The 23,739-nt window shown below is 38.3% G+C and overlaps 1 protein-coding gene across 4 annotated transcripts; it reads left to right on the forward strand.

Annotated features, from left to right (window-relative positions):
* The first annotated feature begins 1,596 nt into the window (after nt 1–1,596).
* Nucleotides 1,597–23,739, forward strand: LOC100262520 (protein NCA1). Of its 4 annotated transcripts, none has more exons than XM_010660727.3 (9): nt 1,597–1,818; nt 6,664–6,969; nt 7,077–7,308; nt 7,617–7,762; nt 15,994–16,081; nt 16,179–16,325; nt 22,965–23,114; nt 23,197–23,269; nt 23,371–23,739. In XM_010660727.3, exons 2-8 carry the CDS (start codon nt 6,677–6,679, stop codon nt 23,248–23,250), a joined length of 1,110 nt encoding a protein of 369 aa, XP_010659029.1. In that variant the 5' UTR covers nt 1,597–1,818; nt 6,664–6,676; the 3' UTR covers nt 23,251–23,269; nt 23,371–23,739. The 4 variants fall into 4 exon arrangements, with proteins under 4 accessions (XP_010659029.1, XP_002276838.1, XP_010659030.1 ...); XM_002276802.5 differs by having other exon boundaries at nt 23,391–23,739; XM_010660728.3 differs by having other exon boundaries at nt 23,395–23,739.

Genomic DNA, 23,739 nt, shown 5'->3' on the forward strand with positions numbered 1-23,739 from the left:
TCTTTCTTTCCTTTTCCTTCAATGACATCACTTGAATTTTTCCCCCCTCATTTTAAGTCACGAGTATTTGGAGAACAGTTTGAGTGGTTTAGTAGTTGAGTAGGTAGAATAAAGTTTCTTTGAGCAGTTGCAATGCCCTAGTCCATGTTCTAAAAGGTGTGGCTATGATCTTGGAAAAATCAAATATGGACTGGTTGAATATAAATTAGTCACTGTTACAAAAGTAGATCAGTGAGAGCTTTAAAATTCAAAATTGCATAAAAATGCACATAGATTTGGTTCCTTTTACGTTTTGCATAATATAAAACTTTTGGAGCGTACTTTGAGATGACTAACATTCCAAGAATCATTCCTAGGTGTTATGGCAGGAGTGAGTATCATGTAGAGCACAAAGCTGTTTCATAAGTCTATCAAACTACCAGAATCCTACTAATAGAAAAATAATAGCAAATACTAGATGCCGAAATTTTTATCCTTCTGAAACAACCACTCAATGCTTTCATCCATGTCATGACATATCATATCATAGCTTCAAATTTTTGGATGCTCTAGTTTTGTTCACAACTAGATGCCCAAAAGAGTTAAGCTAAGAACTTCAATGAATAACTGCATATTTGGTATTTAGGGATACTTATGTACTTCGTTATTTTGTTATTAATATGAAACCCTAGAAAAATTTGACGATAAGATCTGTTTCTCAATATGAAGGGAGTGGAAGCATTTGACGATAAGATCTGCTTAGTTCCTATTAAGATTCGCAAGAAATGGATTCAAAACCCTAAATAGCAACCCGAAAACTAATAGAAAAAAAAAATCCTTCAATAATCTGAAACTGGAAATGGAAAAATCCTAAATCTCGTATCTCTGAAATGGACTACAACACCAAATCAAGGCATCATTCAACCAAAAAATTAACAAAAAATCTTACCGGTTTGTAGATACGTGAAGATAATAGTTGTGATTCTTGATTTCTTGTGAATATGAGATAAACAAGGATGAATTGAATGGATTATCTGATGGATTTCTCCATTGAGTGGGAGGAAAAACCCTAGCGTCGATAGGAACGAGAATTATGAGAAGAAGACCTAAAATGAGGAGAGGAAGCTAATATTTATAAGTGGGGGGTAAAGTTGTAATTTCATATTCAGGGTGGGGTGGGGTGGGGCGGGGCGGGGCGGGTCAAATTATAACTACACCCGACCCCACCCCGAACCCTTTTTGGGTTTTTAAAAAAAGCCTGAACCCGGCCCATCCCCGATTGCCATGTTCCTATACTCGTCCCAATAGGGGCGGGTGACCCAGGAAACCCGCGAAATTGCCATTCCTATTCATGTGAGAGAAATTAAAAATGAAAAAGTAATTGGTGCATTCGACGGTAGCATTTAATGTGGTAGGCGTATTTCCCTAAACTTTTGAAGGTAATTTTGTAATAAATTCAAAAGCAATATTGGAGAGTGTATGAATTGGTAATATTTTTTTTAGTTTACATTAAAATTGAAGAAGAAAAAGCAAAGTTTTAAAAACTATATTTTTTTTATTGGTGGTGTATGTTTGCATGATTTTAAGTTTCAACTACATGAAGCCCGTACGCACAACCCACAGCAACTTGAAGCCCATTTGATTTTTGGCCCAAGTGGAGGGCTGGTTTGTTGAGGCCTTTAAAGCCAATCATCATCCTCTCCGAAATCTCAACCCTTTTTTAGGGAAAGTGCTGAGGTGTCCTTCGCCGGTGGAGGGTGTGTCCGCTGAAGGTTCTGATTTCGCTTTTGATTTCGGGGACGTTGCCCCCTCTCATTCGTCTGTGGAAGCTCAAGCACTGTAAGTCCCTTTTTCTCTCTTCTGCTCCTGTTTCTTCATCTTCTTTTTTCTGGGGTATTCCGATTTCTCATGGTTATCAAGGATGATGATAATCCACGAAAATTTGGTGAAATCTCCATTATTGGACCTTAATTAGAGAATGATTTGGAGTGATTAGGGCTTTCAGGTGTTGATGATCATGCGCGGCATACTCAGTCAATTGAAGTCTTCTTCTTTAGCTTTAATAGGAGTTTATCGGGGTTGGGCATTTTCTAGAACGGGAAGCTGTTAATGCCCGCAGGCGGTCTGGTAGTATTTTGGGACAACCTTGTTCTGGAATTACTTGAAATGGAAGTGGGTGCTCTTCACTTTCGTTTGTAAAATTTGAGAGCATGGCTTTGGATGGGCATTTTCAGGGGTCAATGGTTCGGTGATTGGGGCTAGCGTAGGAGCAATTAGGGCCTCTGGGTCCAGATGAATTCACAATGGCTTTCTGGAAAGCTTTTTCCCACAAAAGTCAGAGTGAGTCATGAGTTTTGGAGGAATTCCATGAGGTTGGCTCCTTTGAGGAAAGTTTTGTGGTTCTTGTTCCTAAGAAAAGTGGTGAGGACTATGTCAAGGACTTTCGAGCTATCAATTTTGGTTGGGGTTTTGTACAAACTTTTGGCAAAGATTTTGGCAAATAGGTTGAAAAAGGTTATTGGAAAGGCGGAGTAATGGCTCTCAAAATGCTTTTTTGGAAAGGAGGTATATCATCACTACGTGTTTGTGTTAGTGATGGAGGCTTTGAGTTGTTCTATTCATAGAGTCTTAGTTGGATGATTCACTAGTGGCTTTTTTTTTTGGGGTGGGCAGGTGGAGATCTCACACTCCTTTTTCAGATATGATCCCATTTCAATTTTTGTGGCAGTGCGTGACTAGTTAGGATTACCATGGGGTGCTTCTTTTAGATGTATGTTTGTTTGGAACTCTGAGGAAGAGACTTAGGAGGCTAGCCTATTGGAAGATGCACTATCTTTCAAAGGGAGAGAGACTTGCTCTAATAAAAGGCATCCTCTCCTATCTTCCAATTTACTTTATGTCAATATTCCCTTTGCCTTTGTCGATGATGTTGAGATTAGAGAAGATCCAATTGGATTTCCTTTGAGGAGGAAATGGTGGTGAGAAAAATTTGCAATCTTGTGAAGTGGCATACTATTTGTTTGAACAAAGGGTTTCGGTTATGGGAATTTGAGGGCTTTTAGTGCTTAGAAAGGTGTTACTTGGGAACTAATTTTGGAGGTATAAGGTTGAACATGATTATCATTGGAGAAGGGTAATCCAAAGCAAGTTTGGTGAGTAGGAAAGAGCTTAGGTCTCTAAGGAAGGAAGGAAGGAAGGGAAGGGTATGAGATAGGCCCTTGGAAAGCTATCTAAAAAGATTGACAAGACTTTTAGGCTTGAATGAGCATCATTATAGGTGATGGCACTCAGACTAAGATTTAGTTGGGTACATGGTATGAAGATGGCCCTTGGAAAGACACATTTTCAGATTTTGTGGTGTTTCTATCTTTAAAATTCTTTGTTAGTAGTTTTGGGAGGTTGTAGGTGGTAAGAGTTGTCGAATGGGGGGACTGGTGGGAATGGTGCTAACTCTTCTCTATTAATAGTCAATTTTAAGAGATTCCTTGGATAGTAGAGGTGGGAATGGTGCAAACTCTTCACTATTGCATATGATGACTATTAATGTGAGTTGTGTTGATAAGCTAAGATGGAGATTAGCTAAGAGTGACAATTGACAATTTAATCAAATCTTTTCATGGTTGGTTGAGCCAGAGTGAGTGGATTCCTTTCATGCTAAGGACATTTGGGTCTCATTAGCTCATTCTAAAGTCAGTTTCTTTGCTTGAGGTTCTGTTGGAGAAAATTCTTATATAGGATCGACTTATATGAAGGGGTTGGTCTTTAGTGAGTTGGTGTTTCCTTTGCAAGTAAGATTTAAAGTTTGCTAATCATAACTTCATCCATTATAGGGTGGATCACCATTTATGGTCTTTGGTTTTCTGTTTTTATTTTTATTTTTATTTTTTATTTTTATTGTCATTTTGGGTCTCATTGGTGCTTCCTCGTTCACTTAAAGGGTTGTTACTTGGTTAGCATGGGCATTTTGTGGGGAAGAGACAAATGAGGTTTTAGAAGTTAGTTCCTTTTTGCCTTTCATGGTGTATATTCAAAATAGTTGGTGTTTTAATGGAGTAGAGAGCTTGGAACTGTTATTATTATTTGATAGGTAAGCTCAGCAATGTCATTGAAGACCCTCTTTGCAATTTTTTTGTTCTATGGATCTAATGTAGTTTTAGATCATAGTTGTTAAAAACTTATGATACACGATATGATACAATGATACGATACATTTTTTATAAAAATCGATACGTATTGCAATTCGTATCTTATTTTAAAACATATCTTATAATACAGATACGATACATAATACAATATGTGATATTACGATATAACGATACATGCATCTTCAACCATTTTCTATAATTTAAAAATAAAAATCAAATTAAATTATTTTTTAAAAAAGAATTTATTATTTTAATTGTTTAAAATATATTAAAAGATTAAAAATTGATCATAAACCTGTCAGGGTAGCCCAATTGGTTAGGACGAACACTGGGAAGTGTGGTCCTAGTAAGTGACACATGGTCTTGGGTTTGAATCCTGCCACTAATGATATCCTGAATTTACTCGGTGCTGGTTGTTGTGGACGGTCAACACCTTGAGGTTTGGGTCCCCATGAAGAGTCTTAAGGGCTTGGCCATGGAAGGTTTCTTGATTAAAAAAAAGAAAAAAAAAAATCATAAAAAGGAGAAATAGGTAAAACAATCTTATATGAAAAGTTGCATTCTTGTTGTCAAATACTTTATTAAAAGTGAAGTAAGTTTATTTTACAATGAATATTGGGGAATTTTCATTTGAATGGTTTGAATGTTGATAATGAAAATGATGATGATTAGTGAATAAAAAAAAATTTACTTGATATATTAGATTTTTTTTATTTCTTTTTTGGTGAAAGAGGAATGATGATGAATTTGAAAAGTAGGAACTTTGAGGATGATACATAAAGAAAGAGAGAGAGAGAGAGAGAGAGAGAGAGAGAGACACACACACACACACACACACACACACACACACACATATGGATATGCCTAGTTAGAATTTGAAACTAAAAATCAAAGCAAAAATTTGAAGAAGTGTATTTTTGTGGATTATATGATAAATCTATATATTGAAGTTATATTTTGTTAATTTAAACTTGTCAAAACTTTAACATTTAATGTTTTCATATGATATGATATGGTTTAACTCTTTAGATCCTATTATCTTCTATAAAATTTGTTATATATTACTCTATACTTTATATTTTCAATAGATATTCACACATATACATATTTTTTCATTTATTTTTCGCTATATAAAAAAACTTACGATACACAATATAGAACAATAGAAAAATGATACATAATACGTTTTACGTGTTAACAACCATGCTTTGGATTATAATTTTGGATGCATGTTTGACTTCTTTGATAATGTGGGGAATGCTTAAGGTTGTGGGACTGGTTTTGTTGTTTTGGTGTTTTTTATATAGTCTTTGTCTACATAGGTCACAATCTCTTTTGTTTGGCACCTTTATTTAAAAAATTTCTTCTTTAAATGCTTATAATAAAAAATGAATTGGCTAGTATTAATTGAGTGCCCCCAATAGATCTTTCTTCCTTTTTGGCTTCCTAATTTCCAGGTTTTAGAGATATGAGGGTTAGGTGGCTTTGTAAGGGTATGGTCTTGGCTACTAATTTGTCTATTTTGAGGTAGGGAATCAAAATCTTTGAGGATGGTTTCAAATCTCCTATAGAGATCAAAGCCAAGATTTATAGCTTAGCTCTATTTCTATTTAAACCTATTGAAGGCTCTCTCCTTCGTAATTGGCAGATTAGGTGTGAGTTTCTTCTTCCTTGTCTACTAGGGATAGTCCATTAAACTTGGACTTCTCCCTTCCTCTCATTGTGTATCCAAGCTTAACTTTCATGTGTGCTCTCTTGGTAACGTTGTCTAACTTGGGAATTGGCACAGTCATGCATTATCATGTGTGTTAGAGTGCATCATATACATTGTAAGCCTAAATCCTAAGATGAATTTATTTAGTTCATGTGCAAACCCAAAAGAGGTTGTCTATGATTTGCTTGCCTGCGAGCCTAGCCCTCCACATGCGGGTGGCTATGAGACCATAGATGAGAAGAGTGTTCGAGAACATGATATACATTGTGAGCTCAAATCTTAGTAATTTAAGCTTTTAAAAGAAATTGATAGCTCAAAAATGGGGTTCATAGTTCATTTTATAGAGGCCATTTGGTAAGGGTACAGTTAACAATATGTAGTTGACCCTCTTTTCTTTTGGCCCTTCAATTGAAAAAAGCCATTATATTAATTTCCTTAAGGAAAGTGATAGCCACAATGTTGTTAGGTGGATCGGATGTCCTAAAGGTATGCATTGAAGTTTGGGATACTTGAAAGGTGCTATTGACCTCTCTAACTTATTGGCTGTATCATTAACTTAGCTGTCTAGCTAATGTGGAAGTGTGCTTTCTAGCCAAATGGGCTGCTCTCACTTGGATAGATTTTGAGGGGTATGGTCTGCTGAGCTAGTTTGGTTCTGATTTGCTTTGTTTTCCTCTCCTTGGTTCTTGCATTTTGTTTTTTCTTTAGAAAGACTCCTCTTTCTGCATTTCCTCCCTTTTTTTGGGTATGTATTATTCCCCTTTATTTTTAATGAACTCTGTTCCCCTCCAACTCTTTAAAGTTGTAATTGTGGTCTTTGAACAGATTGTTGATCAAGATGACACCTGTCTGCCCTTTTGTCAAAGCTGCTCGTCCTGATGATGCCACTTCAAGGAAACCTAATGAATGCCCACATAAGCACCAGTTGGAGCTTGAAGGCAAGGGCAAAAAGGATTCTGGTGATTCTGCCAGCACGAAAAAGGATTCTGTTGATGCTGCCAGCATTTCACCAAAGTGTCCCTTTGGATATGATTCTCAAACTTTTAAGCTGGGTCCTCTCAGCTGTATGATATGCCAAGCGCTTCTCTTTGAAAGCAGCAAATGTGTGCCTTGTTCCCATGTATATTGCAAGTAGGCAGACAAAGGCAACTTGAACCTTTAAGTTTGTTTTGTGTGGATTATTCTTATCATTTTGCAGTTTTTACTAATATTACCTACATTTTTAATCTGAAAATTAGGGCATGTATATCACGTTTTAAAGATTGCCCATTATGTGGAGCTGACATTGAGAAGATTGAAGCTGATATGAATCTTCAGAATACAGTTGATCGCTTTATTGAAGGTCATGGTAGAATAAAGAGGCCTCATGTTAATACAGACTCAGAGGAAGCAGTGGGTGATGATAAAACAGTGATATATGAGGATGTGTCTTTGGAGAGAGGTGCATTCTTGGTGCAACACGCGATGAGGGTGGGTTTGAGCTTGGATATTATTTTTATATATTATTTCTAAGTTTCTCTTCTTTATCGATGAGAAATAAGTGACCTAGAGTGAATAAAAATGAGTTATGTGATTGTTATTATCATTGTTATTGTTGTTATTGCTATCATTTACATAAATATAATCCTGTTGCATGGTCAAAACTCTTTTTAAGTGCTTTGTTCTTTCTTGGAAAGAATCATCTTTGTTTCTTTCATTTTCTTGCCTATGCCCTATCAATGGCATTGCCTTTTCTTTCTTGACCATGTCTAAAGAACTGTTGGCCGTTTCATGTGCAGGCATTTCGTGCTAATAATGTTGAAAGTGCAAAATCAAGGCTTAGTATATGCGCAGAAGATATCCGTGGTCAGTTGGAAAAACTGGGCAACACATCTGAATTGTGTTCACAACTAGGAGCAGTTCTAGGTATGCTTGGGGACTGCTGGTATGTCCTTTCTCTTTTTTGCCTTCTTACTTTTTGTAGCAATATATAATTATCCTTTGGTGTGCATTTAGAGCATGTCTTTGTGGTTTTAGTTGGCACTTGCCCTGTGTTTGAAGAGTTAACTTACAGTGGGGGTGGTTGGATAGATATATGCTCATGTATGCAACCACAATACTGTATTTCCACATAAAATTAATGGAGCTACATGACCTTTTGATTTATAGTTGAGACTTGACGTGAAACTCATACATGAGGCCTTCCAAGTAGTTTTGGTGGATAAATCTTATGGTAGTTCATGTGAAGGTAGCAGAGGTAGTGTTCTAAGAACAATACAGATGAGATTTTTCACCATATATAGCTCTAGCTAAGCAGGTAATGTTTCTTTGTTTTCTGATGGCTCTAGATATCATGGTATGATCACTAAAGCCTTTTGGAGTGACAATTGACTTGTTGAACTTTGAAATGGAAAGGTTAGTTGGACAACTCTTGGAGAAAGTCATTTATTTTTGTGAGCAACTAACTTTCCTAAAAACTTAAGTGGCTAAGATTTAGACCCACAATGTATATCATGCACACTCGTGTGCTTGTATGATACGTGCGGCCTCATACTTGCCCGTAGAGAGACAAATCACAAATCACAAACTTTGTGATCATAGATAATTAGACAGATGAATAGATGGGGAGAGGAGTCAAACTCGAAACCTCCAATAAACCAAAACTCTGATATCATTTTAAACAACCAACTTTCCTAAAAGTTTAAGTTGTTAGGGTCTGGGACTACAATATATATAATACCCTAATAATTTGATTGTTGAAAAAGATCTTTAGTTAGCTAGTCTGAACTTTATAATGAATCATTAAAGCCAAAAGTTGATTATTTAATCAATTTAAGATTGATGACAAGCTGCTTCATTAGAAAACAAGTCTTCTTCTTTGTAGTTGCTTAGAATTGTTGATGAATGAGCTTTCTTAACAACTCTTTTATTGTGCTTCCTATTGAATATGAAACTTTTTAGACTTTTCTAAAATGTTCTAAAGTGGAATATTTGTTTAATATTTCTTCTTTAAACTTCCCTTCACAACTGATGCAATCATTTTCTTTTTTAATATAAAACAATAACACTTCGAACATGACCTTAAAGTAGAAGAAGAATGAGATGTTGTTCGAAGGTAAAAATGGAGCCAATACAAATAAAGAAAGCAAACAGATAAAAATAACCAAAAACTCAAGGAGAAATACAATCCTCTACAAAAACCTTAAGTTTTGAGAAACCTGGCATGGCCAACATATCCACTAGCTTGTAGTTTAGTTAAGAATGCCCTAGCTCTCTAAACAGATCAATGATCTTACACTCCTAAACATGCAATTTCCAGGGTCCTTGCTTCTTTGTGAAACCTAACTGTGGTGGAGCTGTCATACATAATGAAGTTGTTGAGCCAAGAGAACATTGCCTATGTTAGGCCTTTTGGCAATAACTACTTTACCTCTGTAGCCAACCTCACCTTATGCTTCCACTCAACATGCACTTCCTCAATCCTCTTGCATGGTGAGTAAACAGATATTCAATCCATCTTGATCACATAACTTAACGCAAAGTAATTGATATCTGTAGGGAGGAAAGAAAATTATACACATCTTGTAGGGATGTAAATATCCATCAATCCTTCTATAATCTTTATATTCCTCTTTAGCCAAATTACCTAAAATGTAATAATTGTTGCCAGGCACCAGTTAACCCTGCTCTTGACATTACATTCAAGAATCATATTGCCACATTGCTCGAAGGAACCTGAGCAATCCAAGCAAGCCTAGAAAATCTATGCCATGAACCTGTTGCTAATAAATAGTCAAGGTAAAGGTTGTTGACGACCATCTCATTAGTCATTACTACCCAAAAAATAGTACAATCCTTGAGGTGAGGGCTTTAAAACATTTTTTTTTTAATATATTGAATAACACCAGAAAATCATGTTCTTGGCGTTGCCTTTAGAACCTAAAAACTAATTTTCTTCCATTTTATCTGCTACATTTATTGAGGGAACAGTAGCAATTAATCAAGCCTAAAAAACATTCAGAAGGCATCTATCTTTGATGGGTTTTCAAATTAAATTTTGACCAGTGTTCTATGAGAATTTTTTTTTTTTTTGATCAATAAGCAGAAAATTGTATTGCAAAGAGGTGCTAAAGTAGCGACCCACAGAATTACAGTAAAGAGAAGCTCACCCCCTTTCAAAAGGACCCAAGCAACTAGGAAAAAACAAAAAACCTTCCCCCTCATCGCAAACACACCCAATTTATAAAATCTATTAAGGTCGAAGGACCATCTTTTATCCACAATTTGGTTTTCGACCAAAGTAAATACACAAAAGAAGCTTTTAGCCTTTGAATAGACAACACTCCATCCTCAAAAGTCATTGTATTCCTAGCCTTCCAAATGACCCACAACAAGCATAACGGTCCCAGCTGCCATGCCACCTTCCTCTTCTTTCCCACAAAAGAGCCCCTCCAACATACAAGGGTTTCCTTTATTGAATAAGGAAAAACCCAAGATACTCTAAAAAATGAAAGGAGCAACATCCACACTTCCCTTGTTTTTTCACAATGAAGGAGGAGGTGGTCGATAGACTCCCCACACATTTGGCACATAAAGCATCTATTTGCCAAAGCCCAACCCCTCTTTTGCAAACGGTCCAAGGTTAGAACTCTTCCCCACGCAACCTCCCACGCAAAGAAGCTTAACTTGGGCTGCACACAAGAATTCCAAATGATCTTCGAAGGGAAAGAAGCAAGAGGCACCGGCTGCAAAGCCCTATACAAAGATTTCACCGAAAAGACCCCATCCTTTGAGTCCATCCACCTCACCCTATCCTCCTCATCCACCCTAACCTTCTTCCCATCCAAGCAACAAAGCAACCTTCCCACTTCTTCCATCTCCCAATCATTAAAAGGTCTATTGAAACGCGGAGTCCAACTTCCCCTTCTTTCCCCCTCGGCTGTCCAAATTTCATTTACCCAAGCCTCTTTAGACGTTGCTAGAGCAAAATAATGAAGGGAAAACCTCACACAAAGGGGTGGTTCCACACCACTTGTCTTTTCAAAAACTTACATTCTTACCATCCCCCACCACAAAGCCAAAAAAAGGGGTTACTAGCTGTCCCATCTTACTTATAGCTTTCCACAACCCAACACCATAGGCCTTCCTAACCTCACAAGATCTCCACCCTCCTCTTTCCTCCCCGTACTTCCTTCTAATCACTTGGTTCTAATTCTTTCGTTTGCAAAACGCCAAACCCACTTGCCAAGGAGAGCCCTATTGAAAGTCCTAAGACTCTTAACCCCCAACCCTCCTTTACTTTTGTCTACACACACAATCGGCCACCTTACTAAGTGCGGTTTTTGCTCAAGAGCCCCACCACCCCACAAGAAATCCCTTTGAATCTGCCCTAATCTCATCCTAACCACCCTAGGCAACTGGAAAATAGACATAAAATAGATCGCCAAATTGAACAAGATACTTCGAATTAAGGTAATCCTCCCCCCTTTTGAGATGTATTGCCTTTTCCACATAGCCAATATCTTTTGGAATCTTTCTTCTATTCCATCCCAAGTAACAACGGATTTAAAAGGAGCACCCAATGGCATTCCTAAGTAGGTGGAGGGCAATTTTCCTACCTTATAACCGAACTCATCAGCCAACTCTTCCACATTCTCAACTCTACCAACTGGAATCATTTCACTTTTTTCCAAATTTGCTCTTAACCCTGAAATTGTCTCAAACCACATTAACAACTAACACAAATATGTCAACTGCTCCTCCTTTGCCTCACAAAAAATCAAAGTGTCATCATCAAACAACAAATAAGAGATTTGGACCCCTTCACCCCTTCTTCCCCGAACCGAACAAGGCGTTAAAAAACCTCTAGCGACTGCTCTTTTCATCATACAACTAAAAGCCTCCACTACAACTACGAATAAGTAAGGCGAAAGGGGGTCTCCTTGCCTTAAACCCCTTGAGCTCTGGAAAAAACCAGTAGAGCTTCCATTCACCAAAACTGAAAATCTAACAGTGGATAAACACCACTTTATCCATCTACACCACCTTTCCCTAAAGCCCATTTTCTTCAACATCGCTAAAAGAAACGACCAGTCCACGTGATCATAGGCTTTCTCAATGTCTAATTTGCAAAGAATCGCCCCTCTATTGCTTTTCAAAATGGAGTTTATTGCTTCATTAGCAATCAACACTGCATCCATAATCTACCGCCCCTCCACAAAAGCATTTTGAGCCGTTGAGATTACCTTAGCTAACACTCCTTTCATTCTGTTAGCCAACACCTTAGCTAACCACTTGTATAGCCCTCCCACCAAGCTAATTGCCCTAAAATCCTTCAATTCCTCAGTCTCCCCTTTCTTAGGAATCAACACTAAAAAGGTTGCATTCAGACTTCTAACAAAACTCCTAGTCTCATGGAACTGTCTGAAGAAGTTCATTACCTCCTCCTTTACAAAATCCTAAGAAAACTACCAGAATGCCATTGAGAAATCGTCAGAGCCTGACGCTTTCTCTCCGCAAAAGCCTGATAGTGCACCAAAAACCTCCTCCTCCGAGAAAGGCTTGTCCAGCCCCTCTACATCCACTCTTCCAGCCTCTCAAAATTCAAACCATCTATACCGGGCTTCCAATCACTAGGATCTGCCAACAGACCTTGGAAAGCTCTGCTCACCTCTTTGATTTCACTTTCCTTAGTTAACCACCTCCCATTCACTTTTACTCTAGTTAGCTGATTCCTTTTTCTATGAGCATTAGCCATTTGATGAAAAAACCTTGTGTTTCTATCCCCCTCCTTCAGCCAAATTTCCTTAAACTTCTGCCTCCACGACACTTCTTCTAATAGAACCCACTTTTTATACATCTATCATGCCTCCTTCCTAGCCTCTTCTTCTTCCAAAGACAGAGAGCGAACACTCTCTTCCTTATCCCGAAAATCCAATAAATTCCAAGCATTCTGTTTCTTAGAATCAATCTGACCAAAAACCTCTTTATTCCAACTTCTCAGAATCGGTTTTAAAGCCTTCAATTTTTCAATCAAAATGAAGCTGGCTGACCCACTAACTTGAATCCCTTCCCACCACTTTCTCAACACCTCTTTAAAGCCCTCCTCCTTCAGCCACATATTCTCAAATCTAAAAGGCGTGGACCCTCTCCTCACCCCTCCCCCATCAAGAAGAATCGGAGAGTGATCAGATAACGGCCTAGCTAGGACAACTTGAATGGCCCCTCGAAAATGAACTTCCCAATCCTCAAAAATGAGGAACCATTTTTTTCATTCTCAAAAATGAGGAACCGATCATTAAATTCATTTGTCTGTATTTTATGGGGTTGGGTGAGAATGTATAGTGGAGAGAGGTCGATGTCTCTTATAGGCTCCTTGGAGTGGATAGCCTCCACATAAGGGCTACTGGGGTTTTTTTGTTTTTTTTTTGGTTTGTGAGGCTTGAGCTAGATTGTATACTCCCTGTATACGTGTGGCTTTTTGGCCTTTTATCAATACATTCTGTGCTTACTTATCAAAAAAAAAATGAGGAACCGATCAATTCTCGACTTTAACCAATTATTAAGACCTCCACTCCACGTGAACAGCCCACCTTGAAGAGGCAAGTCCCTTAGTTCTAAATCCTTAATCACCTCTGAGAATCTCCTCATTGTCGGGGATGGACGACCTCCTCTACTATGCTCGGAAGGGAATCTTATCATGTTGAAGTCTCCTGCTACACACCATGGCTCATTCCACAAACCTCTAATGGCCCTCATCTCACTAAAAAAAATTTCTCTTTCCACCTTCACAGTGGGCCCATATACTCTTGAAAATATCCAACAAAAGCCATCCTCACAATTCTTAAAGCGACATGAGACTGAATAATTACCCACCTCCATCTCCACCAATTGCAGTACCCTATTATCCCAGAACACCACAACAACCCTCCTCGGCGCCCCCCTTGAATTTAAAGCCCCCCACTCCAAATATCTTCCTACCCCGAGACTTCTTACAATTCCACTAGTCGTCTCTTGAATTTTTGTTTCCCAGAGACACACTAAGTCCACCTTTTGTGTTTTAATCACATCCTTTATCAATTTTCTCTTGTCTCTATCCTTTACACCCTTTACATTCCATGAAAGGATTCGAAGCTTCATCTAACACACTCTTGATGACCTCGATCCCCTTCTGACCCACCGTAATTTACCGGCCATTCAAGTTTCTTCAGCTCACGGTCAAATCTCGATGGTCTCTGTCCTTTCCTCTTTTTTCCGCTTACCATCTCAGAACGGTCTCTTCTTTCCCTCATTCTATTAAGAAGTTTCAAAATCTCACTTCCAAAACCCTTAGTAGGCATTCCCAAACACTGACAAAACTTTGCTAGACAGTTGTACCTCCACTACTCCTCATCCTCTCCCACTTTCTCAACCCTTTCATCCCTCCCCTCTTTTAATAGGAAAGATTCACCCACAACCTTCTCACTGAGCCTTACTTCTGTCAGACACACTCTCAGAGGACTTACAATCAACTCCCCTTTGTTTTCTCTCAAAAAGGCATCCATACCACGACTCTTCTTTTCCTCAATCAAAGCCCCCTCCACCCCAGAGAAAGGAGAAGAAGAAGAGACCCGTCCCCCCCAAATGCAAACAAAAGAAGGCTCAAAGAGGGAATACCTGGAAACTTCCTCCAAAAGGCACACGTCTGCAAGGGAGCACCTTCCTGTCGCCCCTTTCTCCACTTCAGAACTCATCCCGCTGGCCAGAAGCTCTTCTGCGAACCACCCCTCAGATCGCAGTTGACAAAAAGAAGCCCTAGCTTCTTTTAACGGATTGTCCAAAATGGGCCTATGTGGATTCGAAGCCCAATTTGCACCAACACTGGGCTGCCCCTCTTTCAAACCCGACTTGGGCCTGCTGGCCACACAGCCCAGTCCATCCCATTGAATGTTTGCAGGGCCGTCACAAGAAGCCCACTCCACTCCTCTGCTGGGCTGTCCCTCCTCCCAACACACCTTGGGCCCGCATATCTCCCTTTCTTTCAAAGCCCAACCCAATCTAGAGCTAGAAAAGATTACAGGGCCTTCACACTCCAGGCCTGAACTCCTTTGGGCTTGAACAACCTCACAGATGGGCTTGCAACAAAAAGGCCTAGCATACCCCTTCTTCTCACTTAAGCCCACCCCTCCACTCCCCTTTTCTCCATCCTCCTTCCCAAGGGCTGAAGATTCATCAACTGAAATTGCCGTCCTGTCTCCATCACCCATATCTTCCTCCCCATTCTTTCTGACTAAACTGCCCCATCAGCCTCTGCTGCACGCCACCTCTCCTTCCCCAAACCACCGCTACTCCCTGCGCGTGAGCCCACATCCCACTCTTCCCTAACCTTTTCCCCCTCTCCCCCTTTCAATTTCTTCATCGGCACCACTGCAGAAATCTATGAGAATTATGATTTGGAGGTGTGATTTTGGTATAATCTTGAGAACGTTTTTCAAACTTGTGCAAGAGGATTGGGCCATCAAAACAGAGATTCTAGCATTGTTAGAAGGTTTGAAGTAGGCTAGGGCTTTGAGTCTCTCTGATCTCTATGAAGAGGAGGATTCAGTAATTGTTATTTTGTGAGTATCCAAAAAGGAAGAGGTTTGTAGAAATATGTTGTATGCATCACCAAAGTGTAAATATTACTTGCGACACTGATTGCTCTTTCTCTTGGGCTTCTCTCTTCACAAATCTTATTATAGATTGCTTGGCCAAACTGGGAGCCAGCCAGTTGGTTGTCAAAGACAATGAAGCTCTAGATTGATGACTTCGTGAATTTCTTAGTTGTCGACTTGCAATTATCATATAAATAGAATGAGCAAAATAACACTTTTATTATTATTTTTGATATACAAATGTTTTAGAAATTACCAATGGCATACCAAAGTGGTAAAGTGAAGTGGATAACATGATTCAATACAAACCAAATAGAAAGATCAAGAAAGGACCCATGCTGATTAGGACCCCCAAAAGATGAAAGCTTCAAGAAGGATGTATTTCAACTTTCAAATTTGAAATTCCTCAGACAAAAAACTTTTATTTTCATGAAGAAAAATTTTCTTATTATTCTTCCTGCCTATTGATGTTATACAACAATTATGGATCTTAATTCATGAATCTTTGTTTAAGCAAAATCTAAACATGTGATGTGTGTTGCAGTCGAGCAACAGGAGATGCTGATTCAGCAGTCACATATTTTGAAGAGAGTGTTGATTTCCTCAGAAAATTGCCAGCAGATGATCTGGAGGTTACTGCTTCATAACCATTAAGGCATATCCTATACATTTTTGGATAAATGTGGCCCTAATTGTTTTGAACCTTTTTTCCCCTTAATTTCTCTACAGATCACACATACCCTTTCTGTCTCACTCAATAAAATTGGAGATCTCAAATATTATGATGGGGACCTTGAAGCTGCAAGATCTTACTATTCCCAATCTTTGGATGTTCGTCGCAATGCAATCAAGGATCGTTCAAATGTTCCATCACAGGTTAGCAACTGCTTTCACAATGTGTGCTTATTGATTTGCATATTTGATATGAACTGTTATTTTCATATACCATGTGATGTTTGATTTGAATCTAAAGATTTGTTTGACATATTTCTGTTGTATGTATGGCTTTAATATATTTACATGGATGAAGAATGATAAAAGAATGTCTCTGCATGTATAACATAGAGGTACAGTTTTGACTATTTTAGCAAGCTCTTTGGTGGAACTAAACTTCTTGTCACCTTAACAAATGGAAATATGTTGAAGATTAAGAGAATACATATTTCCATCATAAGAACTCTCGCAATTTACCCATCCAAAAAAAAAAAAAAAAAATATTTCCATCATAAGCAAAGGAGAAATACACACTAAATGATGGGAAAAATGGCTAGAATCTTCCTTTGAAGACTTACAAAAAAGGAAGAAAGTTCCAGTGCTTGGATTTAAGTTTCTCTTGGGACCTTTCGCGATTAATTTAGGTTAAAATATGTTTTATTTGAGTTAGAAAGCTGCTGGCTTGCTTTTATTAACAATTTCTTACATTGACTTCAGACAGGGGTAGTTTAGCAATTTCTAAATTGAAATTTGTGTTCCTATCAGGAAAGGAGATCCCATAAGTCTATAAACCCATGTAATTTTTCAATCATAGAACTAGTGAAGAGGTTTTAACAGCTAATGAATTTCTTGTGTGTATTTATCTTTTTCCTAGATGTGATCGTTTATGACACTTAAGTGTGATTGCCTAGTGCTTTTTCCTTCCTTTTTCTTTGCCTTTCCAAAAAAAATTTATTGTTAGTAAAGAGAATCATGAAAAGATTACCGAGATTACATACAAATAATAGAAATTTATAGCTATATACAAGAAATTGAACAAAAAATTGGAATATGTTATTCTAGAAGGGAAATGCTCGTTTTCTCAGAAGAAGAGCAATCGAGGTTTTTTAAGGAGGACAAAATTCTCAAAAAGAGACCCTGACAACTATTTACATTGTTGTTTTATGTGATCAAAATTTCCATTTCAGTGAACTAGAAATGTTCAATCATTCTAGCATTGATGTAAAAAAAAAAAAACCTACTTTGATCGAAAATAGTTTTGGTAAAACTGAATCAGAGATCTTTGCTGCATCTAGTTGGATGCCTCATCCCTGCATCTCTGTTTACCAGCCTTGATTTCCTCTTTCGTCATGCTCTGTACCACATCCAAACATGGTTTAGATCTACAAATTTTGGTTTCTTTCTTTCTTTCTTTCTTTCGTTCTTTTATTTTTATTTTTATTTTTATTTTTTATTTTTTATTTTTTAATAGAAACAAACAACTTCATTTTTTCTTTAAGATTAAATACAGGAAGGACAAGCAATCCTTCAAGGATGAACAGATAAAAAGGTTATAAAGTAATTTTCATGCCAAATGTATGCTGAAAATGGAGTCAAATCTGCTTATATAGAAATATTTGTTGTGTGACCATTGTAATACATGTAATCTGAATGTTATAATGAGTTCCCAATCTAAATAAGAGAAATCATGAAAATTTGTGATGCAGTTGAAGTTTTTCAATAGAATGAGTTTATGGCTTTAGAAGAACCAAAAATGGCTCATAGCTTGGTTTTCTGTAGTATATTATAAATCAATCAATCAAACTGCTAACAAGCTTTCTAGAAGAGCATTTATACTAGAGCTACGACCCCAGAATCTCAAATTCCAAGCTCTCTGTTACTGTTAAAATCATGTATTCCTAGCCCTCACTCTACTTCGAAGAGTTGCATGACTATCATGTGATCATGTAAAAGACTAAAACGTCTAATACTGGTCTATAAAAGTAACATAAAACATAAGAAAGCTGCTGGAACTTTAAGCAAACTAGCAGCCCAAACTAAGCCAAATAGTGTGACTGCTTGACCTTGGTTTGCATCTTAAATTACTATGCATCAACTTGTGGGCCTAGTCCAAATTAGTTTTGGGTTTCATGGAAATTTGATGTCTCATAAATGTTGGTCTTAGTTAATGAGATGTTGGAGAGCTTGAGAATGGATTCACGATGGGGGTTTTTCCAGTAGACCATTGATAGGGTGTGAACCTGAGGATTCCTCTACTGCATAGATTTTATAGAAAGCATTCATTGAAGCTAGATTACACTAGAGGCAGATGTTGGGGATTTCAGAGTTTGGGAAGCGTGACACTCACATTGGAGCACAGGGCCGGTAGTAAGGTAGGTAATGCAAGTGATGCGTCTGAGTGAGGGAGATGCTTGCTGACAATGTTGTTTCTGTATTGGGTTAAGGCCCTTTTATTTTATTTTATTTTTTACTTTTTTTGGATGTAGGTGAAATGAGAGTCTCTGAAGTTAGTTGCATGACAGGAGACAGCTTTTAGTGGTGGCTGGGGAATCTGTGGAAGAGGGGATGAGCTGGTGTTGCCTTGTCAGCAAGTGGATTTAGGGGGTGTCAAGAATAGGAGTGGGAATTTGCAGGGGGAATTTATAGGTTCATTGGCTAGGCAGTGGGTTGTTAAGAATTTATCAGATGTGGAGGATACTTTGGCTGTGGGGTTGTGAGAAGTTAAGGGGTGGCTTGGGAGTAGAGCTCTTGTTGATAGGTGGTTTTGATGGTTCCAAAGATGACTCATTATGGCATACTGTCACTGCATGCATCTATTGGCTGCATTTCAGTCAGTAGGATGTCAATGTTGTGGTTAAGAGGGTCAATCAGTGGCTTCAGAAAGCTCTTTCCTAGGGTCATCAGGACTTAATTTGTTCAATTCATTGTTGGTGATGGATTGAAATTTTTATATCTTTGCTTGAGTGACCAACCCTTCGCATTATTTATGGTTGCCTAGATCTTGTATATGTGAACAAGATGTGCTGACTTCTCTTCTTTTAGTTTCCTCCTAGGATTCTCCATAATTGTTGGTGGATTGGGAAATCGATGACCCTTCTATCATTCTCTATTTGCATATCTACCATTCCCTATTTTTGCAATGTGAGGTGTTGGACCTTCTCCCCTTCATACATTTTCTTATTTAATTTTTTTGTTATATCATTCTCCATTGATTCTATCTTAAGAATAATGAGTGCGGTACCTTGTGCAAACTTGACATAGAGAAGCCCTGTGATCACGTGGACTGATCTTTCTTCTTACAGTTATGCAGAAAATGGGGTTTGGGGAGAAATGGGTTAGGTGGATCAAGTAGTGCATTTCCACTACAAGTTTCTTTGTGTTGGTTAATGGCACTTCTACAGGTATTTTTCAAAGCTCAAGGGGAAGGGGGTTTAAGGCAGGGCGATCCTCTTTCACCTTATTTATTTGTGATTGCTATGGAGGCGTTTAATTGTCTTCTAAAGAGGGCAATGCATGGAGGTTTTTGTCGGGTTGTAGGATGAAGAGTAGGAGTGGAGAAGGGGTTCAGATCTCCCATTTGTTGTTTGTTGATGATACCTTGGTGTTCTGTTAAGCCTCCTAAGATTAGGTATCCTACCTTGGCTATGACCCTAATTTGAAGCACGTTGTCAAATTTGCCCATTTATTTTATGTCACTGTTACACATGCCAAGCTCAGTTAAATAGAGGCTAGAGCATATACAAAGGGATTTCCTTTGGAGAGGCAGAAATTTGGAGCAAAAACCTCATTTAGTAAGATGAGAGTTGGTATGCTTAAGTAAGAAGAAAGGGGGTTTGGGGGTCAAGTGTCTTTCCACCCTCAATAAGGCTCTTCTTTGCAAATGGAATTGGAGATTCATAAATGAGAGAGGGGCTTTATGGAATCAAGTGATTAGAGGGAAGTATGAGGAAGAAAGAGGGGGGTGGTGCTCTTGGGAAGTGAGAGAGGCATATGGCATTGGGTTATGGAAAGGTATAAGGATGGACTAGGATATTGTGAGAACTAGAATTTCCTTCTCAGTAGGTAATGTGCGGAGGGTGAGATTTTGGAGAAATAAGTGGTGCGGGAATTCTCCTTCGTGTGTGTCCTTTTTGTCATTTTTTTGCTTTAGTTGTTGATAAGGAGGTGTGGGTGGTGGATATTTGGGATTCCTTGGCTAAGGGGGGTAGGGGGGATGGAACCCTTGCTTCTCTAGATCCTTTAATGATTGAGAGGTGGAGGAGGTGGAAAGCTTCTTGGTGCGGCTAAATGGGAAGAGAGTGTGTGGTGATGTGGAAAACATGGTGTTTTGGAACAAAACAAAGAGTGGGAAGTTCTTGGTCAAATCCCTCTACTACGCTCTAGAGCTAGGCAGCTCATCTTCGTTTCCCTCAAGTTGCATTTGGAACGTGTGGGTGCAGCTCAAGATTAGTTTCTTTGCTTGGGAGGCTACTTGGGGCAAGAGTTTAACTTTGGATTTAATTCAAAAAAGGGGGTGGGCCTTGGTAAATAGATGTTTTTTGTGCCATGAGAGGGAGACTATAGACCACCTTCTTCTTCATTGTACTAGAGCAAGGGTCTCGCGGGAATTGTTCTTTTCTTTGGTTGGGGTGTCTTGGGTGCTTCCTTCTTCAGTTAGAGAGACTCTCCTCAGTTGGCATGGTTCATTTGTGGGCAAAAAGTGTATAAAGGTGTGGAGAGCAACTCCTCTACATATATTTTTTAGATGGTTTGGAAGGCAAGAAATAGATTGACCTTCGATGATGATGTGCTTTTGATCCAGAGACTCAAATATTCTTTTGTTTTTTTCCTTTAGTCAGAGGCAAAGTTGTTTATAGTTAATCGCCCTCTAACTTTAGTTAGTTTTGTTGATTGGTTGGACTCCAGTTAAGGTTGTTTTTTGACCTGCTTGGGTGTTTGCTTACTTTTACTAAGCTCAGAACCTTGCATGGTAAGTGGCAAATAAAAAGGTTATTTGCTAATAATTTGCTTTGGGAAACAAAGCCTTATAAAACTATGAGCCGTGAGTGCTGTTTCTTTGTTTACAATGTGGAGAGGACCATCTTTTCTTTCGTCTCAGTTCGTCTTGGATTGTAGCAGACGAGGATTCTTTTGGCTGATCTTTCTTTGGTCCTATATAGAGACACATTATAAGCTTGATGGGTATTGCTTTCTAGTGTCTTGGAAGGAAACCTAGGAGAGAGGATGGTAGAGAGCTGTGTTTGCCATTGTTTAGGTGACTAATAGGGGAAAGAATGGCTTGAAGTTTTAGAGTAGTGGGGGCCTTTAGGCTTCTTGTGGGATTCTATTCACTATCTTCTCCTTCGGTAGCTGATTAAGAAAAGTCCTTGGATGTTCCCATCATCATGATATTATTTGATCATACGGGTGTGTTGTGTCTTTAGGATGAGTCATGGGATAGGATTTGAGTAGACTCCCCCCATTGGATGCTTAAACTCAATTTTAATGGTTTTTTGTTGAGCAACACAAGAAAGATGGTGATTGATGGTGTGTTCAAAGATGATATAGGCTGTGTTATTATGTATTTTTATTTATTTTTATTTGTTTATTTATTTTTCCCAAACTAGCTGGTTTTGGCTTGGCTATTAGGCAGAGACCCTTGCTTTCCTCAAAAGCTTGCTTGAGTTGTCCTTGTAATGAGTTAGCAACATTTGGGTTGAGGGGGGGCTTAGTAGTCATTCTTTCCTGGGGATCATGCACTAGGAGGGGGCTTGGCAGAAAGGCAATTGGATTGATTTTTTTAGATTTGTATAGTGTCCCTTTTATGGGAAAACTAGATCAGCTAACCTAGTAGCGAATCACTTGGATAAGCGAAGATATTTTTTTGTCTTGAGTTTGTTGGAGACTCCGTACCTATTGAGGTTTGTTTCTTTAGCGGGTGCTCTGTATATATGGTCATCTGCCCTAGAGTTTTCCTCTTTCATACTCTTTTATTATTTGTGCTTCTGGCCTAGCCTTTTAGTTTTCCTTACCTTTGTTCTCTTCCTATCTAATAAATGCTTTTTATTTGCTATAAAAGGCTGCAGTAGTGGATGGTAAAATATTCTTTATCTATGAAACTAAATAAAGAAATCATAATAAATCAGTGATGTTTCTCTACTAAACTAAAAGATATGAAGTTACAATAGTGATTTTTCTCTTATCATTTCCTTGCACTGGTTGGCATGAGTGAAGATAATAGCCATGAGAGAAAAAGCAAAAAGAAAAGAAAAGAGATATTGGCCTTGTGACCTGCAAAACTATATAGGAGAAAGTTATATTCATGTAAAAGTGGCCATAAACAATAAGAATGTGTACATATCTAAAATAAAGGACGGAAGAAAAAACCCTCTAGCATAGCCCAGTTGGTTAGAGCGAACATTGAGAATTGTGGTTCCACTAAACGACATATGATCCTGGGTTGAATCCTGTTATTGATGATACCCTGAATTTATTTGGTGTTGGTTGTTGTGGAGCGGTCAGCACCCCGAGGTTTGGGGTCCCCATGGAAAGTCTTAAGGGCGTGGCCTTTGGAAGGTTCCTCAGTTATATATATATAAAAAAAAAGATAAAACAAAAAGAAATAAAAATGATGATTTATTATTATTATTTTAAGATTTCTATACCTTTGTAATATTTTTTTCTCAGGATCTCTCCAAGAACAGATCTTAAGTTATTTCATATCTTGTTCAAATGAGATAAACTTACCCTTTCTGCTTTGTCCATATGGAGCCTGCTGCTGCAGTCTTTGGTTAACTTTGTTCCTGGTACTTGTGATCATAGATTCTAGATGTGGCAGTTTCCCTTGCAAAAGTTGCTGATGTGAACAGGAATGTTGGAAATGAGGATGTGGCCATTAATGGATTTGAAGAAGCCATAAAATTGTTGGAATCTTTGACATTAAGTTCTGAAGAAGCTGGTCTTGAGCAACGGGTAAGATTCCTCTGCTTGATTTGATCTTACAGTCAACTCTAATCACAAATTATTTTTACACTAGTATTATATCTGCATGCAGCGCCTTTCAGTGATGGAGTTCCTGAACAAGCAGATAGCAGAAAAGACAACCTGATTCAGCTCTCTGAGGTCAGGTCTGTGTCCCCCAAAACCACGAAAAATGATTTCTATACCTACTACACGACCTTTATGTTTGTTAGGAAGGCAATTGCATGAAAGACTAAAGAGCTTTCAGGGGTGTTGTCAAAATTGCAGGTAGGGGTGGAGCATGAACGAACACTAGTTTTCTTGTTTAATTCTGGGAAATTAGCTCCTTTGGCTGGGTGGGCATATATCAATGTCCCTGCACACGACGTATATATGCATACATATACATTTCCGGAGCTTCAGGATCTAATTCAAATGTCGTGTTATTTCCTCAGTTTCTTAAGACCCTCTTCAAACAGCTGACGGCAATATAACAACCAATGTAAATTGTTGTGTTTTTTTCTCTTCGCTTGCTAATAAGATGGATTATTTGCTGAAATAAACGATGTGATGTTGTAATGCATTTGATTCTGTGTATGAATATATATGCCTATCAAAATTAATGTCTAGTTGTAAA

Source organism: Vitis vinifera, chromosome 13 (genome assembly GCF_030704535.1).
Source record: "Vitis vinifera cultivar Pinot Noir 40024 chromosome 13, ASM3070453v1".
Classification (NCBI taxonomy): domain Eukaryota; kingdom Viridiplantae; phylum Streptophyta; class Magnoliopsida; order Vitales; family Vitaceae; genus Vitis; species Vitis vinifera.